This window comes from Cebus imitator, unplaced genomic scaffold (assembly GCF_001604975.1).
Source record: "Cebus imitator isolate Cc_AM_T3 unplaced genomic scaffold, Cebus_imitator-1.0 Scaffold12, whole genome shotgun sequence".
Taxonomy (NCBI): domain Eukaryota; kingdom Metazoa; phylum Chordata; class Mammalia; order Primates; family Cebidae; genus Cebus; species Cebus imitator.
Window position 1 is genome coordinate 11,021,913 of NW_016107327.1, and position 24,075 is coordinate 11,045,987.

Genomic DNA, 24,075 nt, shown 5'->3' on the forward strand with positions numbered 1-24,075 from the left:
TTTTGTATTTTTAGTAGAGACGGGGTTTCACCATGTTGACCAGGATGGTCTCGATCTCTTGACCTTGTGATCTACCCGCCTCGGCCTCCCAAAGTGCTGGGATTACAGGCGTGAGCCACCGCGCCCGGCTCCAAATGATTTTCACAGATTTTGTTTTCAACTGTATTTGAATTATGAAAGAATTACTTCAAATGTGTGATACTTTAAGTATCTTTATAAAAGTATTTATACATGTTTTTTGTTTGTTTGTATATAGGATGTTAAATTTCCTCTTATGTTGGATATGTATGAACTGTGTACACCAGAACTTCAGGAGAAAATGGTGTCTTTTCGATCTAAATTCAAGGATCTAGAAGATAAAAAAGTGAATCAGCCAAATACAGTAGGTTCTTACTGCTGACTTTCTACTCTTAATATCTTAATCTCCCATCAATGCTCAGCAATTGCTCTTTTTTTTCCCTGCTTCATTTTTCCTTCAGAACTATACTTTGTATAATATTAATAAAAATGGCTGAATCTGTATTACAGTTAGCAGGTATACACCTCCTACGTATATTGGTACAGGTCTTTAAAGTTTTGCATGTGTTTTATCTCCCCCCCCCCTTTTTTTTTTTGAGACAGGGTTTCCCATTGTCACCTAGGCTCACTGCAATCTTAAACTTGCAGGTTCAAATGATCGTCCTACAGCCTCCCAAGTAGCTGGGACCACAGGCATGTGCCACTATGCCCAGCTATTTTTTTTTTTTTTTTTTGTATTTTTGGTAGAGACAGGGTTTTGCCATGTTGCTCAGGCTGGTCTTGAACTTCTGAGCTCAGGTGATCTGCCTGCCTTGGCCTCTGAAAGTGCTGGAGATTATAGGCGTGAGCCACTATGCCTGGCTTTTAGGTGTATCTTAGCATGAGGAACAGGAACTCTACTTAGAATAAATGAGTCCTTTGTGGTAAAATAAGCTTAATATTTTCTTTCTCCCCATAATCTGTAGGTCATATTCCTTTTATACTTATCTCCTCAAAGTACTTCACATAAAATCTTACCTAGTGTTTTCAGTATGTTATTTTTCTTGTAAGGTGTAGAGTTATCCCCATTTTGAGATGGAATTGGAGGTATAGAACATTGGTTCATTTATGTCCACCATGACAACTATGCCATATCTTTTAATAGTTGCTGCTGATATGCCCGTAACTACTAAAATCATAACCATAGCAACTTTATATTTAATAAAGTGTATTATTTTAGGTTCTGATAGGATACAGCTGAATTATATCTTGAATTCTTCAGAATGAAAAAGATTCCTGCTAAAAATAAGTTTTTAAGTTAAACTCTCCAGATTATTATTTGTATGTATATGTTAAAGGCAATTTAAAAAATTAAACTTTATTTTGAGATAATTGTAGAGTCATGTGTAATTATAAGAAATATTTCAGAGATCCTGAGTACATTTTCCCTAGTGGTAACATCTTGCAGAAGTATAATACAATATCACAACAAGGATATTGACCTTGATACAGTCAAAATACAGTACATTACATTTCCATCACCACAAAGATCTTGCATAATTGCCACAGGGCCATTTCTCTTCTACCCTACCCCTTCCTTAATTCTTGGCAACTACCAACGCGTTCATTTCTATAGTTGTGTTATTTCAAGAAAGTTGGCCAGACATGGTGGATTATGTATGTAATTCCAGCACTTTGGGAATCTGAGGCAGGAGGATTGCTTTAGGCCAGGAGACTGTCCTCGGCAACATAGTGAAACCCTGTCTCTACGAAGTATGAAAATAGAAAACTTAGCTGGATGTGGTGGCATTCACCAGTAGTCCCAGTTACTTGGGAGGCGAAGATGGAAGGATAGCTTGAGGCTAAGAGTTAAATGCTGTAATGAGCCATGATTGTGCCATAGCAGTCCAATCTGTATAACAAACAAGACCTGTTTCTAAAAAAAAAAAAAAAAAATTATACAAATGAAATTAAAACTCTTCCACTTTTTAATATAACCTTTTTCACTCAGCATAATTCTCTGGAGATTCATCCAGGTTGTTGTGCATATTAGTCGTTCCTTCCATTTCATTGCTGATCAATATTCCCTGGTGTGAATATAACACAGTCTACTTCACCATTCACCTATTGAAGGACATCTGGATTGTTTCTAGTTTTTGTCTGTGATGAATAAGCCTGCTGTAAACATTCATGTACAGGTTTTAATGTAAACATAAATTTCATTTCTCTGGAATGAATGCCTAGGAATGCAATTGCTAGATTGCATGGTAGTTGCATGTATAGTTTTTCAAGAAACTGCCAGATATTTTCTAGAGTGGCTATACTGTTTATATTTCTACCAGTAAGGTGTGACTGATTCACTTTCTCTGCATTCTCACCAGCATTTGCTGTTGTCACTGTTTTTCATTTCAGCCTGTGGATAGGTTTATAGTGATACCGTGTTTGCCTTTGCACTTCCCTAGTGGCTGATGAAGTTGAGCATGTCTTCATGTGTTTATTTGCTGTCTGAATATCCTCTTTTGTGAAATGCTTCATCTTGTCTTTTCCCTGTTTTCTAATTGGTTTGTTTTTTTGCTCTTGAATTTTGAGAGTTCTCCGTATTCTAGACCTTGGTTGGATATGTGGTTTGTGAATATTTTCTTCTAGTCTGTAGCTTTTGTTTTCATCCTCTTAACCTAGGGTCTTTTGCAGAGGAAAGGTTTTTTTTTTAATTATGAAATCCAATGTATTTTTTTCTTTGGTTGCTTGTGCTATTGGTGTCATATCTAAGGAAGCATTGCCAGGCTTGGTGTGGTGGCTCTCACCTGTAATTCCAGCACTTTGGGAGGCCAAGGCAGGCATATCATTTGAGGTCAGGGGTTTGAGACCAGCGCGGCCAACATGGTGAAACCCTGTCTCTATTAAAAATCCAAAAAGTTAGCTGGGTGTAATGGTGTGCACCTCTAATCCCAGCTACTTAGGCAGGATAATTGCTTGAACTTGGGAGGCGGAGGTTGTAGTGAGTTGAGATGATGCCACTGCACTCCATTTCTGGGCAACAAAGCAAGACTCCATCTCAAAAAAAACAAAAAAAAAACAAAAAAAAAAACCATTGCCTAGTCCAAGGCCACAGAGATTTATGCATACATGTTTTTTACTGAGAGTTTTGTGGTTTTAGTTCTTTCATTTAGGTCTTTGATCCATTGAGGGTTCACTTTTTATACAGTGTGAGGTGTGGGTTGAGATTCATTCTTTTGCATGTGAATATAGCTAGTGCTCGACTTACGACCACAATTGGTTCCGACAGACTGGTCGTAACACGATTTGGTCATAAGTTGAGTAGGCTATATGTACAGTACTGTGAAATGATGTTATAAAAATCTTTAAGTCATATTTTATCATAATTTTCTTTCATTATTGTTATCTATCATAATTTTCTTTGTTCATTTTATGCATTTGTATCATCTCTACACCATTTTGTTTCTTATTTTTACATTGGTCAGGTTTAAGTAAAACACTGCATTACCAGTACAACGGGTTTAATATTTGCAAAACATACAAAATTACAAAATACAGGTGCATACAAAAATACAAAATACAGGTGTAAAAAATACCATTGGAAACATTTTCCCAATTGCAAAACATATCAAAATATATAAACATGTACGAAACATTTTATTGGCCGCTGGTGCTTGGCTGCGGATCGTTGATGTCGTCATCTGAGGCAGCAGTTGGGGTTACCGGAGTTGGTTTTTTCATAAACATGGTGAGCTTTGTCTGAATTGTATGTTTCTTTTTTTCTTCATAAATTTCACGATATGGACGAAACACATCGTGCGCCATCTGTTCAATCCTTGCAAATCGTTCCATGTTTGGGTCCATTGCTTCGAAATGTATAAAAGTTTATTGGGAGGAGTTTGATGAAAAATGTCCAAGACACAAAACACAAATTGCTGTACCGAGTCTGGGATAACAGTTGAAATGGTGCACGCGGAGATGGTAGTGCTGCCGGAAGCTGGTCCGCACTGTTGTATGCCCAGCTGGGCAACGTTTGCGCTGCCAGACGCAGAGCAGTCGTGGCTAGCGATTGTGGTCATAAAGTCAAATGGTCGTAAGTTGCATAGGTCGTAAGTTGATCAATACCTGTAGTCAGTTGTCTTAACACCGTTTTTTAAGAAGACTGTTCTTTGCCCATCAAATGGTCTTGGAAACTTTGTAGAGATTAATTTGACCATCTATATATAGGAGTGTATTTCTGCACTATTGATTTTATTTCATTGCTCTATACGTTTGTCCTAATGCTAATACCACACTGTCTTGATTACTGTAGTTTTCTGATAAGGCTTGAAATTGTGAAGTATCAACCTTCACTTTTGTTCTTCTTTTTGCAAGTTGTTTTAGCTATTCTGAGTCCCTTGCATTTCCATGTATATTTTAGGATCAGCTTGTCTATTTCTTCAAAAAAGATTGACAGGGATTACATTGAATCTGTGGATTAATTAAAAAGTATTGCCATCTTAATAGTATTAAGCCTAATCTTAGCACTTTGGGAGACCAAGGTGGGCAGATTGCTTGAGTTCAGGAGTTTGAGACCAGCCTGGGCAACATGGCGAAACCCTGTCTCTACAAAAAATACAAAAATTAGCCAGGCGTGGTGGTGCGTGCCCATAGTCCCACCTATTCAGGAGGCTAAGGTGGGAGAGAGGATCACTTGAGCATGGAAAGCAGAGGTCATAGTGAGCCAAAATGGTACCACTGCACTCCAGGCTGGGTGGCCGAGTAAGACTCTGTCTCAAAAAAAAAAAAAAAAAAGCGTTAAGTCTTACAGTCCATAAACTTCACGTGTCTTTTTGTGCATTTAGGTCTTTAATTTTTTTTCCACATTATTTTATAGTTTTCAGTGTATAAGTCTTGGACTTTTTTGGTTAAATTTATTCCTAAATCATTTATTCTTTTTGATGCTTTTGTAAATGGCATCCCTTTCTTAATTTCATTGTCTAGAGTGGCTAGTAAAGTGTCTAGAAATAAAACCAATTTTAGTATATGGATCTTAAATCCTTGACTTTGCTGAATTTGTTTTTATTTTTATTTTTATTTTTTTTGAGGCAAAATCTCACTCTGCCACCCAGGCTGGAGTGCAGTACTACAGTCTCAGCTCACTGCAACCTCTGCCTCCCAGGCTCAAGCAGTTCTCCTGCCTCAGCCTCCTGAGTAGCTGGGATCACAGGTGTGCGCCACCACACCTGGCTAACTTATTTATTTATTTTTTTTTGAGACAAAGTCCCGCTCAGTCGCCCAGGCTGGAGTGCAGTGGTGTCATCTCCGCTCACTGCGATCTCCGTCTCCTGGGTTCAAGTGATTCTCTTGCCTCAGCCTCCCGAGTAGCTAGGATTACAGGCGCCTGCCACTATTCTCGGGTAATTTTTGTATTTTTAGTAGAGACGGGGTTTCACCATGTTGGCCAGACTGGTCTTGAACTCCTGACCTCAGGCGATCTGCCCATCTTGGCCTCCCAAAGTGCTGGGATTACAGGCGTGAGCCACCATGCCTGGCCAGACTTTGCTGAATTTATTAGCTGTTTTTCTTCATTAACTTTTTGAAGAGATTATGTACAGTTGGTGTTTTTTTTTTTTTAAACATTTGGTAGAATTGATGAAACAATCTGTGCTTAGAGATTTTACTTTCAGGAGCTTTTGTTTATTTCATTTCATTCATTCATTCATTTATTTTTCTATTGCCTAAACATAGGTAAGCACATTTTCAGGAGCTTTTAATTTTCTTCATAGATATAGGGCTATTCAAATGATCTATTTCATATTGTATTTATTTTGGTAATTTGTTGTCCCAGAATTGATCCATTTCATAAGCTTATCAAATTTGTATGTAGAGTTGTTTCTAGTATTTATTTATTATCCTTTTGATGTCTCTGTAGGGTGTATAGTTAGTGAGATCCATCCTATTTCATGGCTGATACTAGTAATTTGTATTTTCTCCCCTTGCTTGAAGATTATTTTATTGATCTTTTCAAAGAATTGGCTTTGTTTCATTGATTTTTTTTCTATTTTCTGTTTTTAATTGTATTGATTTCTACTCTTATTTCCTTTATTCTGCTTGCCTGGTGGCATAAATTTCCCTTTCAGCAGTGGTTTTACTATATCCTGTGAATTTTGATAATGGTATTTTCATTTTCATTCTGTTCCTTGTATTTTTAAAAATTTCTCTTGAGACTTTTTCTTTAGAAGCGTCTAAGTAATTTTAGATTATTTAGAAGCTGCTAAGTAATTTTCCTCTTATGTTTCTGTGGATTTGTTTGGTGCCATTGTGGTGAGAGAACACACTTACTTGATTTAAATTCTATTACTTTATTTATTTTTTTGAGACTGAGTCTTGCTCTGTCACCCAGACTGGAGTGTAGTGGTGTGATCTCGGCTCACTGTAACCTCTGCCTCCTGGGTTCAAGCAATTCTCGTGCCTCAGCCTCCTGAGTAGCCGGGATTACAGGTGCGTGTCACCATGCCTGGCTAATTTTTGTATTTTTAGTAGACACAGGGTTTTACCATGTTGGCCAGGCTGGTCTCAAACTCCTGATCTCAAGTGATCCATCCACCTTGGCCTCCCAAAGTACAGGGATTACAGGCGTAAGCCATTGCGTGCAGCCTAAATTATATTAAATTTAAATATGACTGGTATAGACTATTTACATTCAGCACAATTATTAACATTTAGGGTTTAATTCTGCTTTTTGGCTGTTTTACTTTTTATTTGTCTTCTTGTAAGCTATTTGAACTGTGTTTTAGAATCCTATTTTATAGTATTTTAAAATTTATTTCTTTGTATATATTTTTTAATGGTTGCTGTAGCTGTTTCATTATCTATATAAAAAAGGCATGATTAACCTAGTTGCCATTTTTTGTTGTGGAATCCTTTGACTTCTTGTCGTCACAGCTATCTGTAGGCTGCTGGCATTGTCTTCATTACTATTATAGTTTTAAAGAACTTTGTGCTGTATACCTAGATAAGTTCTTTTTCTCATGTTACATGCTAAAATGAGTTGAGGCAGCGAGTTCCTCCTAAGAGTCTTTGTCTAATTTTAAATCATGCCTCTTTAATGTAGGTAAGTCTTTGCTGAAAAATACTTCAGTTCATTTGTGCTGACGCGGCTCAGGAGAGTTAATACAAATTTGCAGGAATTTAACTTCTCTTGTTTTAGAAGCAGTTGGTTTTTTCCCCTACCTCTGTGATATGACAGTATTTTGGTAAAATTGGGGAATTGGGTTTTCCTTTTCTGCCCTAGAGCACTGTTTAACTGTACTGCTACATTCACTGCTGTGCTCTCACTTTAGTGGTTTAAAATTGATCGTCACATTCAGGGTGTCTGTTACTGTCATCTAACAAGATTTTATATTGTTAAAATGCAGGACCACTGGGTTTACAGTTTTAACTGTAGTTATATCATTTTAGTAATTTGAAAGGTAAACTGTATTTTGTCTCTGTGCTTTGCACTGTAGACAGTAAATATTTATTAAATTGAACACTTAACAGAGATGCAAATTTTATTTCCAAAATCATAATTTAAAATTAAACATTTTTTCCCCTTAGAGTGACAAAAAGAGTAGTCCCCAGAAAGAAGTTAAATATGAACCCTTTTCTTTTGCTGATGGTAAGTAACATTTTCATTTCAATTGAGTTATTGTATATGTGTCTTTTTAAGGTAAAATTTATGTCTTGCCCATATTTATTTATTCCGATTTGCTTTTCAAACAAAATGTCAGGTTTCTTAAACAATTTACCTTAATATGACATATAGTAAAATTACTCCTATTGGCATACAGTTCTATGAGTAAGTTACTTCTTAAAACATCAATCATGAAGCCTTAACTGTGATTGGACAGTAGTATCTTACTGGATTCTGATAATATAGTACTTCACTAACATGGACTTTAGAGTTATTCTTGATTGTTACTTAGCTTGAGAAGGCACCTGTCTATTCATTGTCTTAATATTAATGGATTTACATCTTTCTTTAGATATTGGCTCCAATAATTGTGGATACTATGACTTACAAGCAGTACTAACACACCAGGGAAGGTCTAGTTCTTCAGGACATTATGTATCATGGGTGAAAAGGAAACAAGGTAAAGAGTATTCTTTTTTCAGTGGTTCAATATTATTTTAAGTTTATTTATTATAAATTGTATGGCAGTATGGTTTTCAAACTTTGGGTCTCAGAACCACTTTACATTCTTGAAGCCCAAAAGAGCTTTGGTTTATGAGGTTTGCGTCTCTTAATATTTACCATCTTAGAAATTAAAATTGAGAAATTAAAAAAATCAGTTCATTTAAAAATGATAGTAATAGCCCATTATGTATTAATATAAAAACAAAACGAGTGAGAAATGGTACTGATTTACATTTTTATAAGTCTTTCTGTTGTCTGACTTAAATAGAAGGCAGCCAGGTTCTCCTGCTAGTGGCTGCATTCAGTCTGTTGCATTATCTATCCATACATTATGTGGCCTCTGGAAAATTCCAGAATACACTCGAGAGAAAGAGGGTAGAAAAGGTAAGCAGTGCTCTAGTAGTGTCACTGAAGTGGATGTAACCTGGTGGATGGAACCCCTGCAGTGCCCTGGAGCCTGTGTGGTCACTGGGCCGCACTTAGAGGACTGTTGGTTGGTGTGACCCATGGAGCACTGGTGTGCCTCTGATGATTTGATACCTTTTTTGCAGTGGAACTCAGAAGCTTCCTCCATAACATTAATTCATCGTCTTCTCCCTTGTTATTTAGATGAATGGATTAAGTTTGATGATGACAAAGTCAGCATTGTAGCACCAGAAGATATCTTACGGCTTTCTGGTGGTGGAGACTGGCATATCGCTTATGTTCTACTCTATGGGCCTCGCAGAGTTGAAATAATGGAAGAGGAAAGTGAATAGTGATCTTCATTTTAGCCATTTATGCTTAGGTGTGAAAATAAATGTTATTTGTTGATTATTTCTATAATCCGGAGCTTTAGAGGAAGAAGACACATAGGTGGTTTTATGTTTCCCCTCATTTGGAACAAAAGAGGGCAGAAGCAGACCACTCTGTGCATCAACCTAAAAAATTACAGAAAAGAAAATTATCTTTGGCTTGTGCCGCCCTATATGAAGGTGGCAGGAAGACATTTTTAAAAAACTTATTATTTCTTGCGTTATTTTTAAAAATTCTGAGTTGAAATGCCTTTCAACCCTTCCCTTCTGTAGTCATTTTCCTTGCTTTTCCACCCAAGATTCAGCAATCAGATGTTTATTGCACACCTATTACCTATTATTTGTTTTTCTTGCATGGTTCAAACCATCATTCTGTAGCCACCCATCCTTTGCCTTATGTAACAAACTTTTTCCAGGAAGGTGGAAAAGGAAGTGTCGCTCTCATTGTGTAACTCAGTGCTGCTGTCCATCCCATGGAAACATGGGCACAATCAAGTATTTGTCCAGCCTGTTGCTGGCTTTTCATAACTTTAAAATAAATTGTGATCAATAATAGTACATTTGATTATACATTTATTATTGTGTCTCTGATGTACTGTGGATTGTACATTTAACTTTGGAATGGCTTTGTAATAATCAGTCTTAAAATGTTGACAAGCTCTGGTTGCTTATTTTTAGAAAATGGGGACATTTAATAAAAAAAAAAAAAGAGGGATTAATAGCTTTTGACCTCAAGTCTTTTGTCTTCTGAGTGTTGGAGCTTGGTTGAAGATTCAGATATGCTTAATACTGTACAATTTCTGAAGGTGGTTATAACACTGTGCTGTTAAGCATCCATTTAAAAATATTTATCTTGTTGCTTGCCTGTATTTTAAAAAGAAATACAAAGTTGTAAAAGTAATGGATTTCTCTGGATACCAAATGCCGTGATGTTATCAGTCAGATTTGTCGTTGGCTCAGTTGGTGTTTCGTGTATTTCCTTTCTTAATTCCCCAAATCTTGGCTGGGTGCGGTGGCTGCCACCTATAATCCCAGCACTTTGGGAGGCTGAGGTGGGTAGATCACTTGAGGTTAAGATCAAGACCAGCCTGGTCACATGGTGAAACCTTGTCTCTGCTAAAAATGCCAAAATTAGCCGGGCCTGGTGACGCACACCTGTAATCCTAGCTACTTGAGAGGCTAAGGTAGGAGAATTGCTTGAACCTGGAAGGCAGAAGTTGCAGTGAGCTGAGATCACACCACTGCATTCCAGCCTGGGTGTCAGAGAGACTCAAAAAAAAAAAAAAAAAAAAAATCCAAATCTTAATGTACATTTTAGAATTTTAGTGATTTTTTAAGGTGATGGTAGAAAACACCAAGCATATGCGATTTCAGTATGATAGGCTTCTTACATTTTAATACATTAGTTACTAATCTTTGTTCCAGGACCCTTGACTGACTGCTAGGAAGGAAAGTATACTACCAGCCAGTTTGGCTCTGATTTTGAGTTAGACATTTATAATAAAGTTTGAGGATTATCATGACATCTCATTATTTCTTTGTGTATATCGTTTTAATGCTCTGCGGAGCATAACACTGATTGATTATTAAAAATAGAAAATAACAGCAATTTGCTTTCGTATCTGATGTGATGTAATCTGTGAACACTAGGGGATAAAATAAGCATTGCAGGGAAATTTATTTGTAAATAGCTTCCTCACCTAAACTTTGGCTTGGCAATCAAAACTTTCTACTTTGTGGAGGGGAGTAAGAATAGAATGAGGAAGATGAGACCGTAAGAATTATAATGGTTCATGTATACTTTTGTGATGCCTGTAACTTTGCAAAGTCTTTTTTATTCATTGTCTCATTTGGTCAGAACAATTGTATTGACATGAATTTAACAGAATTTAGATTTTCTGACTGTAGCTACTAGATGCTGTAGCTACTACTAGACCAGGTGAGCGAGGTTTAGAGCCTTGTATGGAATATATTAGAATTTTAAAAATTATAGTTATCATTATAAAAAGCTTGATTTCATTTTATTTGATCTAAAAAAGCATTATTCCAAAGAATTTTTTCAGGTAGGAACGGGAATTATACCAGTGTTGTTTTAAACTAATAGGATATTTTAGAATTCGGCCTTGTGTGTCAGGTCTTTTTGAGAAGGGGAGAGTAGGCAAAAAAAAAAGGTCTTGATTCCTGAATGTGCCTTATATGCTGTGCCACTCACACCGAGGCCATTTCAACATTAGAGCTGTGCTAGATCACTGCTTGACTAGCTAGAACTTAGGCCCAAGCAAGAGCGTTTACAGAATAATCATCTGCACTCTGTAGCCCTTCAGGATTAAAAACAATGGTGACCTCGTTTTAGAGCCCTAAAAAGAAATGTTTATGTGGGAACAGGAAAAGTCGGTGGTAGTATCATCTTCCGCTACTACCTAGTGCTTTGCTGTTTGTTTAGGGTGCCTTCACGTACATCTCATTTAAATGATTGTCACAAGAATCCCTGAAGTGATTAAAAAGTCTTGAGAGGTCAGGCAATTTTTGTAAGGCTAGAAAGAAAAGTGAGGTTTTAAGACCTGATTTCTTTTAAAAAGTTGGCAAACATTTTCTGTAATGGACAAGATAGTAAATATTTCAGGCTTAGCTTTGCTGTTGTAGTGTAACTGGAGCTACAGACAGTATGAGTGAGCACAGCTGGGTGCCAGTACAGTTTTAACGATCAAGACTCGTGGCAGGGAGAACAGGCCATCATTTGCTGATCCTCTGCTTGAAAGCACGAATAAGTGAGAATAGAACAGTCATATGGTTTCAGAAAGTGTTATTCTGGGATTTCAGGATAGCTAGATTTTGTAACTACTAACAGCACACAGGAAACTAATTTGGTATAGGAAACAACATATCCCTAAGTAGTGTTTATTTCACTTCATTATAAATACATCTACTTAACAGAAATGTATTTTGTGATCTTGAGGTCACTTCGTTTAGGTCATTTTCTCAACCCACCCTCTCAACTTCCCCAAACTCTGGTTTGAGCCAATATGTGTTCTATTGTTCTTAGAGCACCAGCCGACTGTACAACAATTGTTATAAAAATGTTTATTGTTTACCAAAACCAGTGGACCTCTTATCAAATGCTGCTTGGTAACAAAATCTTATCACAGTTTTAATAAAAAGAAAAAAAAGAAGCTAACTATTTGTCTCATTGTCATTAGTTAGACTTTCCGCAAGGTCACTTAATCCAGACTTATTCAGTGCATTAATCAGATTCTCAGGCGTTGCATGAACTCCCTCTTGATCTTGCCAGGCAACCAGGAGCTGCTTAGCTCTCATCTTCATGTCTTCACTGTCACACTCAATCTGCCTAATTTCTGAGTCTTTCATTTCCAAGTAGGGAGCCAGAATCTTCCATTGCTCACCCAGCTTGTTGGCAAATACCTCTATTTGTTCTCCTGTTACAGGTTTGTCTCGCCGAACATCAGGACCTAGAAAATGAAAAAAATATAAATTATGTGCAGAGTACAAGGACATGTGCAGTTCTAAGTATACAACAGAATGGAAAGCTATGGGGCCAATGAGTTATTAATCACCTTTAGTAGACTTTATTTTAAAAGTAAACAATTATTTTTTAATATTTTCCATAAGTTGACCACTCTTAATAAGCACGGTCAATCAGCAAAGCTAAAGCTGTTACATCTGTTACAACTATGAAGCCTTTCTCTGAAATGAGCTGCTCCCCCTCCAATTACCAATAATTAACAGAGGTATGGGTCGCCTTCAAATGTATTTACCTTCCATTTCAAAGTATCATGATTACTTCCCGATTTTATTGCATAAAATATAGTATTTTTAAAGTTATTGCTAAGCAATGTTTTAAATTCCTCGCTGTAAGAAACAGTCGAGATAAAATGGGAGAAGTTGAGAAGCTGACCAAATTAAATAATGTACCTATCATCAAAGAACCCCCATCTTCTTCAATTTTGTAAAATAACCAAGCAAATGCAATTCTTACTTTCATTTTCCTTCAGTAAAGCATCATTATCTTCCTCATCTTCATCCTCACCTGTTTTTATTTCTTCAGAAGGCGGCTAAAAATGAGAAAGAAGAATGTTTGAAAGAATGCCAGCCTCTGAAGTAAGGTAGCAGGTACTCTGTTTAGATAAGGATGGTTGTAAGATTCCAAGTACAGGGCATCAGAATTTCACCCCTGACATTGTTAAACAACAGTGTCAGGTAAGGTTTCTAAGTGGGGCTGTCTTCACCTGCAGAAGGAGTGAACTGGGGAAGGCCCCAGAGTTAGAAAGACTCCCCACCCCCAAGCTGGAAGGAAGTGAAAAGCACAGTGCCAGGGTTTGCAAATATCCAGGGTTTAGTAAGGCCTCAAGGAAGGCAGTAGCAAGTGTTCTTAAAAATTTGATTCTTTTTTCTTTGAGAAAAGACAATATAATGCAATGGCAAACAGGAAAAATTCATGTCTGCATGTATAGGTGCTTAACAGTTTACCCAAAGTACCATGAATTTTATTTATTTTTTATTTTTTCTTTTTCATCACCAAAGATTTTTGAACATAGTTATTTTTGAGACAGAGTCTTGCTCTGTTGCCAGGCTGGAGCACAGTGGCACAATCTCGGCTCACTGCTATCTCGGCCTCCCAGGTTCAAGCAATTCCCCTGCCTCAGCTTCCTGAATAGCTAGGACTACAGCTGTGCACCACCACACCTAATTTTTTTGTATTGTAGTAGAGACGGGGTTTCACCATGTTGGCTAGGATGGTCTTGATCTCCTGATTTTGTGATCTGCCTGCCTCGGCCTCAGAAAGTGCTGGGATTACAGGCTTGAGCCACCACGCCCGGCCCCGTGAACTTAAGTTACATGCTGTATAGAAAATTATCAGTTACTTTATCAACTCATGTATTTCCTGTAAATGTGTATTTAAATGCGTTTCTCCCTCATTCTAAAACATGGGAGCTTGTGTTTTTACATGATTAACTGGGTTTTTTGTTCACATAGCAATAGCAATTTTAAAGAAGAAGTCAACTAAAGGGTATGAAAAGCTGATCTATGGTACTTACCGGTAATTCCTTGGCTAGCTTTATTACCATATTTTCAAGATATTCTGGTAAACTTTTAAACTGCTGGTTGGTTGGTTGGAAGAAGTGAGGACTTCTCCGTGCTAATAGTCTCAGGGCTCTCCAACCATAATTTGAATTGTTCACAGCCCTATAAAAAGAGATGTCAGGCTTGTAATTTATAGTTTTCTATTTCTGTATTCCCTTCTACTTAGTTCTGCCATGTGCAATTCTATATTTAAGATAAATAGCTCAAAGTCCCATTCTCTTCATTTGAATCTTATTCCTAAAGAACTTTTCAGTATGTAGTCCACTGATAATAACAAACCAACAGATGCACATTTAACTAATAACAGGAACCAACAGTGTCTGAAGAGGCGGGTTCATATGCAGCAAATACATTTTCAAAATTTCCATACATTTTGTTTAATTTTAACAAGTCAACAAGTGTGTGCAGTACTGGCTGGATGTAGTATGTATACAATAGGAATCATCCATCTAGTCTATCTGAAAACACATACATCCATAATAGGTACTTATATTTGGTGAGTTGACATCCATACTTGTAATGTCATCTGCAGATGTGAGTTTCAGACTATTTTACAAATTCAGCATTGACTTTTGATATTAATTTAATGAACATTTGGGTTTCTATTTATATAATATCTAAACTGTAATTCACAATATCAACCTCAATGTGGCTCAAATACTAAAAAATAAACATCCAGTAGCCAACACAGTAAATAGTGATGTCAAGAATAGAATCCATCAACTGTTCCCTAATGAAGTACAGCAATGGTCAAGGTGTTATACAATTAGATGAGAAACAGAAACCGTGGAGAAATTCTAAAGATAATGCTCCAGAAAAAGGCAATACTGCTGAAGAAACCAAACCACAAATTTATTTTAGAGTTTTGGATTGGAAGACTCTCCCTCCCCTAAAGAATAACAATTAGGTTTAGTTGGTCATCTAAATGAGCCTAGGTTACCATTAGGATGTGCAGGTACCACTAAAGACTTAACAAAAACTACCCCTATACACTGGGGACTCGGGTTCCAAGTTAACACCTGCTGTGAGGCTTTACCTAAACAGTTAAACAGCTTTCCTCTTTGACATATCTCTGTTTAAACAACTTGATTCTTTTAGGCATTTTCAAAATTCATTGTCAATTATACACATCATTTTTCTTATTCTCCACAAAACCCTCTCTGGAGATAATAATTTGAACTATCACTTTAGGAATGAGTCCACCTAGTCTTATGTAACAGTGATAAATTAATATTCTTTCAATCAACAAACACTTGAGCCAGGCACTCAGTAGCTGTGGAGAGTACCTGACGCACAGTAATATGCAATGTGTCAGCAGGCATCATTAGTGATAAACACACAAGGTATAAGACAATTTCAGATAGTGGTAAGGATGAGAAAAACATGAGAAATGAGAATTTTGGATAGCGGTAAGTGCCATTAAATAAAAACCATTAATGCAAAAGAGGAGACCGAGGAGGGAAGGAGCTGCTTAACCAGAGGGACTTAAAGTCACAGGAACCTTTGGGGAAAAGTGGTTCAAGCAACTGAGACAGTGAAGTGCAAAGGTCCTGACAGGAAAGGGAAAGTCCTTTGAAGTAAAGAGCAACAGGCCTGCTGTGGATAAAGCAGAGGGGAGGCACGGCTACACAGGAGAGCGTGAGCCAGACCGAGGGTGTCTTTTAGGCCCTAGGAAGGAGTTTGGAATAGGCACTCACTGAAAGATTTTAAGCAGGTTAGACTTGGACAATTGTTTTAAAGATCACTGGCTGATGCATGGAATACTGACCACATCTAGAGAGACTAGTTATGAGGTCACAGTAATTAATAACTGGTCACAGGGTCACGTTAGTCACGATTATTGAGTACTAACCACATGCCCTGAATGGTCGAAAGCAAATTGTCTTACTTAATCTTCCTTACAACCTTGTGAAATGGGTATGGTTGCTATTTAACAGATGAGGAAAAGGACATGGTAGTTCAATTATTAAATCAGCCTTAGTCGCCTCGTAAGTAAGTGGCAGAGGGGATCAGAACCTATGCATTCTGACAAGAGTGCCCTTGCCTTTAACCCACTACTCTTTAATTCCTATTTAAAGCCATGAGACTGGTGTCACCCAGAAGGTTCTAGATAAAGAGGCTGAGACCGAGTCTTGATGTTACTCCAAAATTTGAATTGGGCATAGGATGAGGAGCCTGAAATGGAATGTGAGGTGGAGTGGGCAGAGAGGGCAAAGGGCAAACAGTAGGGCCAAGGATTTGGATTCTCATGGATGCCAAGAGAAGAAAATATTATATAAGGAGAAGAAGGATAGGTCATAGCTGCTGTGCGATACCGTACTTTGAAGGGTAGAGAGAAAAGAACTAATAGTTGGAGAGAAACAGGAGTCGGGGAATTTTTTTTCTTATATTTTGAAACAAGGGTGATTCTAAGTCATGCTTAGTTAATACGAATAATCCTTGAAATCAGGATGTGTACCAACATGAACTTGGAACATAAACTCAGCTAAAGAGAAAAATCACTACTCTATCAACTGCCTCTCTTAATAAGCTTTCTAGTATACACACAATTCCTAAGGAAAAAAAATGGAGAAAATTGAAATGAGCTAATGAGAAACATTACTTACTTATATTCATTTTCAACCATATTTTCAGGGTCTGCCTGTTCGATGGCTTCTTCAAAGAATTCCTCCAAAGTGGGCATATATTCCCTGAGCATTATAAAATAACTAGTAAGGATCACATATATTTTTAATAATAAATACTCATAAAGTGGTGGCAAGACAAGATTCTAACGGCCTCATACTTTTAGTTACAGTTTCGATTACTTGGGAACTCCAGACTTTTAAGGAAGGGAAACCCTCAAAACTAAATTCAAAAAGGACAATAAAGAGGGGACAGTCTAATACTAAACTACCATATATTATATGGTATTTACTACATATGTAATATGATATACACTATACACTATAATATATGAATGTTGCTATTAAAAGAGAGCAGCCAGGGGATTGTATAGCACTTGAATTTTACCAGCAAATAGAAACTTTATGTACTCATCCATGAATTCTTTTTTTCTTTAAACCAAAACTAATAATCAGACCATAATACGATTTCAAGAGTTTAACTGTTAGCTCTTAAATTGTTACCATGGTAGCATGGTTGATTTTTAAAATGCATCTTTCTTGAATTTGTTTTTAGAAATAAAATTTTGACACAGTGTCAAGCAAAGAAATAAGATCTCAGTATCAGAAGACATCTTCTAGACTAAAACTAGGAAAATGGGTTCTCTAAAGAAAACTATCCCAATATTCATTCACTTTCCAATGCTATATAGACTATATTCCACTTTATGAACATGCCACAAGTTATCCATGTCCTATCCAGAGATGTTTAGGTTGTCTTCCCACTTTTTGCTCTGACAATGTTAAATGAACATTCTTGCACCAGTCTCCTTGTAGATGAGCTGATTTCCTCAGGCACTGGGCCTTCAAACTTCCACTGCAACCCACAGTAAGAAATTCATTTTATATTGCAACCCAGTACACACATATATGCAACTAGAAGAACCATATATATAAGTAAAGCTAATATTTCACTAAAGTATATTTCCTATTTCATTAAAAAAATGCTAGTTGAAATTACTAAATTGACTTTACAAACCACCAGTAATTCTCAAACTTAATTTTTAAAAACACTATTCTGATCAATACACCTACTAGTGGGGCACACACATCTCTAACAGTCACACAGAGTGGCTGTACCATCAGATTCCTACAGCAGCACTGGAAAATTATTTTTATTCACAATTCTTACAGAATCTGGGTATTTTTAAATTACTGAATCTCTTAGCTGTGAAACCACTGGCTGTAACTTTTAATTGTACTTCTAGGTACTAGTGAAGTTCAGAATCTTTTCAGAGGTTTATTAAGGTTTCTACTTTTGAATCTGACTATTCCTTTGTCCATTTTCTACTGGGTTGATTTACTCTCATAGATTTGGCAGGAATCTAATTTTATTTATTAATCATGCTAGAATTTTATCTATTTTTCCTGGTCTTAAAAAAAAATCTTTTGGTTTTGTTGATCCTCTCCATTGTTTGTTGGCTATTTTTCTGATTTCTAATCTTATTTTACTTTCTACTTTCTATGAGTTTACTTCTCTTCTGAGTGACTCTCAGTGCTAGACTCTTACTTAGCTTGGTTTTCAGATTTCATTCTTTTTGAAAGTGTAAACACTTAAGGCTATACATTTCTCTTCTGTGTTCTATTGAGTTAGATCTCAAAGTCTGAACATGTAGTGTTTTCATTATCATTTAGCACTGATTTTCTAATTTCCATTATGATTCTTCTTTGATTCAAGGGTTATTTAGAAGTGTGTTTAAAGAAGTTTTAAGTATTTTTGCTTTTGCTATTCACATATCATTTACATAAACTTGTGATTTCTGTAAGACCCAGCCTGTTAAATTATTTTGTTAAATTCTAAATGTATTAACACTAATTTTTTTCTATCAAATTTATTAAATTCTGTGAAAGGTCTGTCCAAATTCTACTAGATGGTGGGTCTTCTGGGTGGGTGGATGGTTAAAACTGACCATAGGTCAACTTCTCATTCTAATTCTGTCAAAGTTTTGAGAATATATTCTTGGAAAATAAAGTTTAGAATGTATATATTTCTATTTTTTCCTTTTATCTTTAGGCAATGATTGCCTTTATTTTTAATAATGCTTTCCACTTTTAAGCCTTTTCTGCCTGAATCAATGTAACTATGCCTTTTAAAAATATCTTTTAAAAATTATTTCAGCTTCAACCTTTCTACATCTTTAAAGTATATTTCTTATAAACATATAGATGGATCTTTAAAATATAACAACAATTTCTGTCTTTGAGCCAGAGAGTCCATTTCTGTTTATATTTGAATTTAACCATACTGTTTTGTACTTTGTTTTCTGTGCTTTTTTCTCCTCTCCTACCTTCTATTTACTTGCTTAAATTTTCTGTATTTACCTTTTTTTACCCCTCAATTTATTTAAAAATTACATATTCCATTTATTTCACATACTTTTCAAGCATGTTTGACTTAAACCTTAACATTTTAAAATTCTGACCACTCCTTTTTGTCTTACATGTCACCTTTAGCAAGTTCATCTTTTAAAATAACCCCAAATAATAATTATTACTATTTCATACAGTGAATTATTGATAAGATTTCTTCATGTTTACCAAAGTGTTTACATAGTAATCCTCTCTGCAATTTACTCCTTTCTGGGTTCAGTTTCCTTAAGACAGCTTTCTTACTAGGGACTGTTGATAATTTCTCACAGTTTTAGTCAATCACTCAATTAACTACAACTGTTTAACTTGTTACAGAATTTGGAGTTGAAATGTTGAGAAAGCAAGTAATACTTCTAGAAATGAGAAAATATAGTCATTGAATTTACAAAATGGGCAGATTTAATAACAGACTAGACACAGGTAAAGTAAGAATTAATGGATTAACTAATGATTAAGAAATCACCCAGAAAGCAATACAGAAGGAGAAAAAGTTGGAAATGATGAGTTAATGATAGTCAAGGAGGTCCAACAAACATCTAATGGCAGAAAGAAGTAATAGAGCATGGGAAAGACATTTTTAAGCACTCATCCCACTGTCTTCTGATTTCTTTTGTTGTTCTTGAAGTCAACTGTTAGTATAACTTTGTTCCTCTGCAGGTTTTTTTGGCTGTTGACTTCATGTACAGAGATACGATTTACTTGGTTTATCCTCCTTAAGTATTACATTTCTTGATCCTATGAATTCATGCCTATTCTCAATCATTAACTCAATTTTGCCTCTTTCGCATTATTTATTACTTCTTTCTGCCATTAGATGTTTGCTGGACCTCCTCAACTATCATTAAGTCATTGTTTCTAACTCTGCTCCTTCTGTATTGCTTTCTGGGTGAGTTCTTAATCATTTATTAACCCATTAATTCTTACATTACCTGTGTCTAGACTGCTATTAAACCTGTCCATTTTGCAAGTTCAATGACTATATTTTCTCGTTTTTAGAAGTATTACTTGTTTTTCAAATTTGCCTTGTCCATTTTGATAGTGTCATGTCCCTGTGTTTTCAATTCCTTCTTAATTTTCTGAAATATACTTATTTTACAGGCTTTATCTTATGATTTTATTATCTAAAGTGGTCAACTTCTGTTGCTTGTTCTGTCTGCTAATTCTTGCTCACTGTGGACTGTTTCCCTGAAAGTTCTGTAAGTTTCGATGGTGAATTTATCTTTGGGTTTTATTTTTTTAAATAACCTTCTGAATATAATTTTAGATATTTATCTGTGGGAATCTTGTTTAGTTTGGGTTGAAGGTGGGACCTTCAGAAAGATTTTAATTGCCAGCATGGGACTTTCTAGATCACTATCTTAGCTTGAGGTAGGATTTTTCCTACTGCTGGTAGGAAAAATTTAAACTGTAACACTGCCCGAGAGCAGACTTATGGTTACAATTTCTCAGGGAATACTTTTCCCTGTCACCTACACCTTGGCAAAGGCAGATAAGCTTCCTTGTTTCCTGTGCCAGTGAGCATGCCCCTACCCTGCCCTTCTTTTACAGATGTGTAGTGCTTCAACAATTTCAGCTTTGTTCAGGGGAAACTTGCTCACAAATTTGTGCAGGCCTAAGGCCTTTCTGTCCTTCTGTGACTATTAAAACCCAAGTTCCCTGGTTCTCAAAGCTTGGAATCATTAGTGTTGCTCCCACAGAACCATATCAGTTCATAGGCTTACTCTTCTATTTGTTTTGATTCCTTTTGTGAATCTTTATTTTTTTTTTAATTTCTAAAATTATTTTATCAGAACTTCTAGGTGTTTTATGGTGGGAAGCTATATTCTACTGTGCCAAAGTCAACCACAAAAAACTTAAATTTCGTTTGAGCTCTTTTCATAGCTGAGAAAAGGTTCCATTCTACTCAGCACTTGACAAAAGCAACACTTCATTTGAAAAATGTTCAACTTGCCTTGTCTCTGATTTGCAGGCTTCCATATTATCAGGACAAAGATTCCAAAGCCTTGTTAACTCCTCACTACAAAACAGATACACAAATAAATACATTTTTTATGGACACCATACTCATGTGCCTTGAAACTGAATAGAAAAACAATACAATGTAAACAACAGATTTGGGGATGTTGATAGTATGAGTTTTACTTTTCTCAATAATTTCTGGTATTTAAAATACCTAAAATTATTCTCTATATATTATTATCTATTATAATTCTGACTAATAATGATATAATCTTTAGGTTTTTTTCTAAAAATATTCAAGCATAATATAAAGCAATGAATTTTAATTTTAACTGGAAGGTAAGAGAACTCAAGGATTATGATACCTTGCAACAACTAGAAGTGAGCTGCATCAATCTAAACAATTCTACTGTCCATGAAATGGTAAAAAGTGGCACAGCCATTTGATGTTAAAAGATGGAGAATTCTTATAGTAACATCTTCAAAATACAAAAATAAGAACATCCCACACAAAGACAAGTTCACCTACTTTCCCATCAGAATTTTTTTGCTGGGTCCTTTCCCTAGGAAGTCCTCGGGTGCTGTTCTCTTCCGAATTATTCTCGTAGGTTTGGTATCTGATGTTCTGTGGTGAACAAAACACACTATTTTTTGAATTGCAAATGGATAGCAGAAATAGAAGAATGTTTAATGTGAAAGAAAATTTAGTTATTGTTTTCCTTTTAAAAAAGATGAAGACTGGCTGGGCACAGTGGCTCGCGCCTGTAATCCCAGCACTTTGGAAGGCCGAGGCGGGTGGATCACCTGAGTTCAGGAGTTCAAGACCAGCCTAGACAACATGTGAAACCCTGTCTCTACTAAAAATACAAAAATCAGCCAGCCATGGTGGTGCACATCTGTAATCCCAGCTACTTGTAAGGCTGAGGCATGAGAATTGCTTGAACCTGGGAGGTGGAGGTTACAGTGAGCCGAGATCACACCACTGCACTCCAGCCTGGGTGACAGAGCGAGACTCCATCTCAAAACAAAAGATGAAAACTTCATATTCTGATAGAACAATTATCAGAAATAAGAAAAAAATGCCACATTATAGGGCAAATTACACAGAGTATATATACAGTATTCTCAATAATTTACATAGACGTTTGCTCCAGGAACTTAATGACAAGAAATTTTTGAGGTTAAAAAAATACAAACAGAGGTACATCAAAGTGATTGTGCTCTTAAAGAGGTCAACTTACATTTTTTATATGAAATATATACACGTATCTTTACACGCTATAATTATATCAAAGCATACTTTGAAAACCTTTCTTATAGTTCTTGTGATGAGTATGTATTTACCTTTCTTTCACAAAACTTGGGCAACCTTCATTTTTCCATGAGTTCCAGTTTTCTTCAGTGTTTAATATATGCTGGGAAAAACAAAGAAATTATATTTTGGTTAATGGAATCCTCTGAAATTCTCTTTCGTGCTAAAAAGAGGATGTAAACATAAAAATCACATACCTCTACCATCTTTGAAAATCTTTCTCCATCGGGGGGGTTTTCAGATAGTAGCTGTGATTAGAAAGAATATACTAAGCTTTCAACAACTTTCTGCATCATAGGAGTGGTTTGTAGGCAGAGAACCAAGGAGTGTTTGTGGTCTTGTACCTGAGCTTAACTTTATCCTTATTTTCCTATTTGGGGCTGAAACAAAGAAAATTCTAAATTTCCATTTTTTCAATCATGGGTTTGTTGCGTGTTGAACTTACTTGATAAACTGATTTTGTAGTATCTTCAATCCAAAGTGATTGTTCATCAGTTAAAACATAGTTTGAACTAGGGAACAAAGCAATGAAAGCATGCTTGAGTTACGGCAATGCATATTCAATTTTAAGGTTTAAAAAACACAAGGCATGTAACATGTAACTACACTGTGGATAGTGTCAAAAATTACCAAGATAAACATAGTTACAAATGAGAGGATTATAAGAGAAAATTCTTGCACTTATTCCTCAAGAAGTTTGGTACTGAAAACATAAAAGCATATGCAGGAGAATAAAACATTCAATTAATCCATCATATTAACTATGAACAGAGCAGTAAATGTTTCCTAAAATAAGCTGAATGTGAAATGAAAACCTGATTTTATATTAAGATATTTGTATACATAATGCACATTCAGTCTGGCATGCTACATTCCTTTAAGATACATTCAAAATACAACAAATAAAAACACCCAAACCCTAGAAAAGGCAACAGGCAAATCCAAATTGTTAACAGCTGCCATTAATTGAGCTCTCGTTATGCACTAGGTGATTTAATGCCATCCTATAAATATTGATAGCTAGGATCTGAACACTTTACATGCATTATTCATTGAATTCTCGGCACAAGTATAAGTACATATTAAACAGACTATGGTGGCTCAATGATTTGCTCAAGGCCATAAAGCTTTAATTCAAACCTAGGTCTGACTACAAAGTCCTTGATCTTTCTACTATGCTACACCAAACCTCCAAAATCGACAGGATAAGAAATAACATTTTTTGAGTGTTTACCATGTGCTAGTACCTTAAAATTACAAGTCTGAAAGAGCTGTTCTACAGCCAGCAAATGACAAGCCTAGGATGCGAACCCAGCAGGTAGTAAAGTCATTATATAACTAATACTGCATTGCTCAGTGTCCTTAACACAAATACTGTCAAGTAACAGTGAGCTCTACTTTCATTTATGGACAAGACAGAAGGAAATGGATGGAGGGATTTAGATAGACAGCAGACAGTCTAATAAGGCTTTGTGAAACTCCAAAGAAATGAACTCCTTTTTGCTTAAAGATTTCCTTTGCATCTTTTAGCTCAAACGTCCCACACAGCTCCACACCTTATGAGATATGTATTACTGGGTTAGTCTGCAAATCAGCTGTGGAGGAGGTCTGAGGGAGGTGAGAGGAGAATGACAGAAGTTTGGAGCAGAGACCTCCACCTGCCAATAAAATCGAGAACTCCTGGTAAGCCCTGGAGTTGGGCAGGAAAAACTCACACTGACA

At 36.1% G+C, this 24,075-nt stretch overlaps 2 protein-coding genes across 3 annotated transcripts in view; one reads left to right on the top strand and one right to left on the bottom strand.

Moving 5' to 3' along the window:
• Nucleotides 1-11,519, top strand: part of USP14 (ubiquitin specific peptidase 14) — a 60,387-nt gene extending 48,868 nt beyond the window's left edge. For both annotated transcript variants that reach the window (XM_017498989.2, XM_017499010.2), the window contains 4 exons: nucleotides 257-382; nucleotides 7,576-7,636; nucleotides 8,004-8,111; nucleotides 8,765-11,519. In XM_017498989.2, coding sequence (XP_017354478.1) covers nucleotides 257-382; nucleotides 7,576-7,636; nucleotides 8,004-8,111; nucleotides 8,765-8,913 — 444 coding nt within the window. In that variant the 3' untranslated portion in view covers nucleotides 8,914-11,519. The remainder of the gene's footprint in view (nucleotides 1-256; nucleotides 383-7,575; nucleotides 7,637-8,003; nucleotides 8,112-8,764) is intronic.
• Nucleotides 11,520-11,739: 220 nt separating this feature from the next.
• The window catches only part of THOC1 (THO complex 1), a 57,591-nt gene continuing 45,255 nt past the window's right edge, over nucleotides 11,740-24,075 (bottom strand). The window contains exons 13-21 of the mRNA XM_017498982.2: nucleotides 22,799-22,865; nucleotides 22,551-22,601; nucleotides 22,386-22,456; nucleotides 21,571-21,666; nucleotides 21,034-21,099; nucleotides 16,656-16,739; nucleotides 14,004-14,151; nucleotides 12,944-13,019; nucleotides 11,740-12,416 (exon numbers count right to left, since the gene is read on the bottom strand). Coding sequence (XP_017354471.1) covers nucleotides 12,121-12,416; nucleotides 12,944-13,019; nucleotides 14,004-14,151; nucleotides 16,656-16,739; nucleotides 21,034-21,099; nucleotides 21,571-21,666; nucleotides 22,386-22,456; nucleotides 22,551-22,601; nucleotides 22,799-22,865 — 955 coding nt within the window. The 3' untranslated portion in view covers nucleotides 11,740-12,120. The remainder of the gene's footprint in view (nucleotides 12,417-12,943; nucleotides 13,020-14,003; nucleotides 14,152-16,655; nucleotides 16,740-21,033; nucleotides 21,100-21,570; nucleotides 21,667-22,385; nucleotides 22,457-22,550; nucleotides 22,602-22,798; nucleotides 22,866-24,075) is intronic.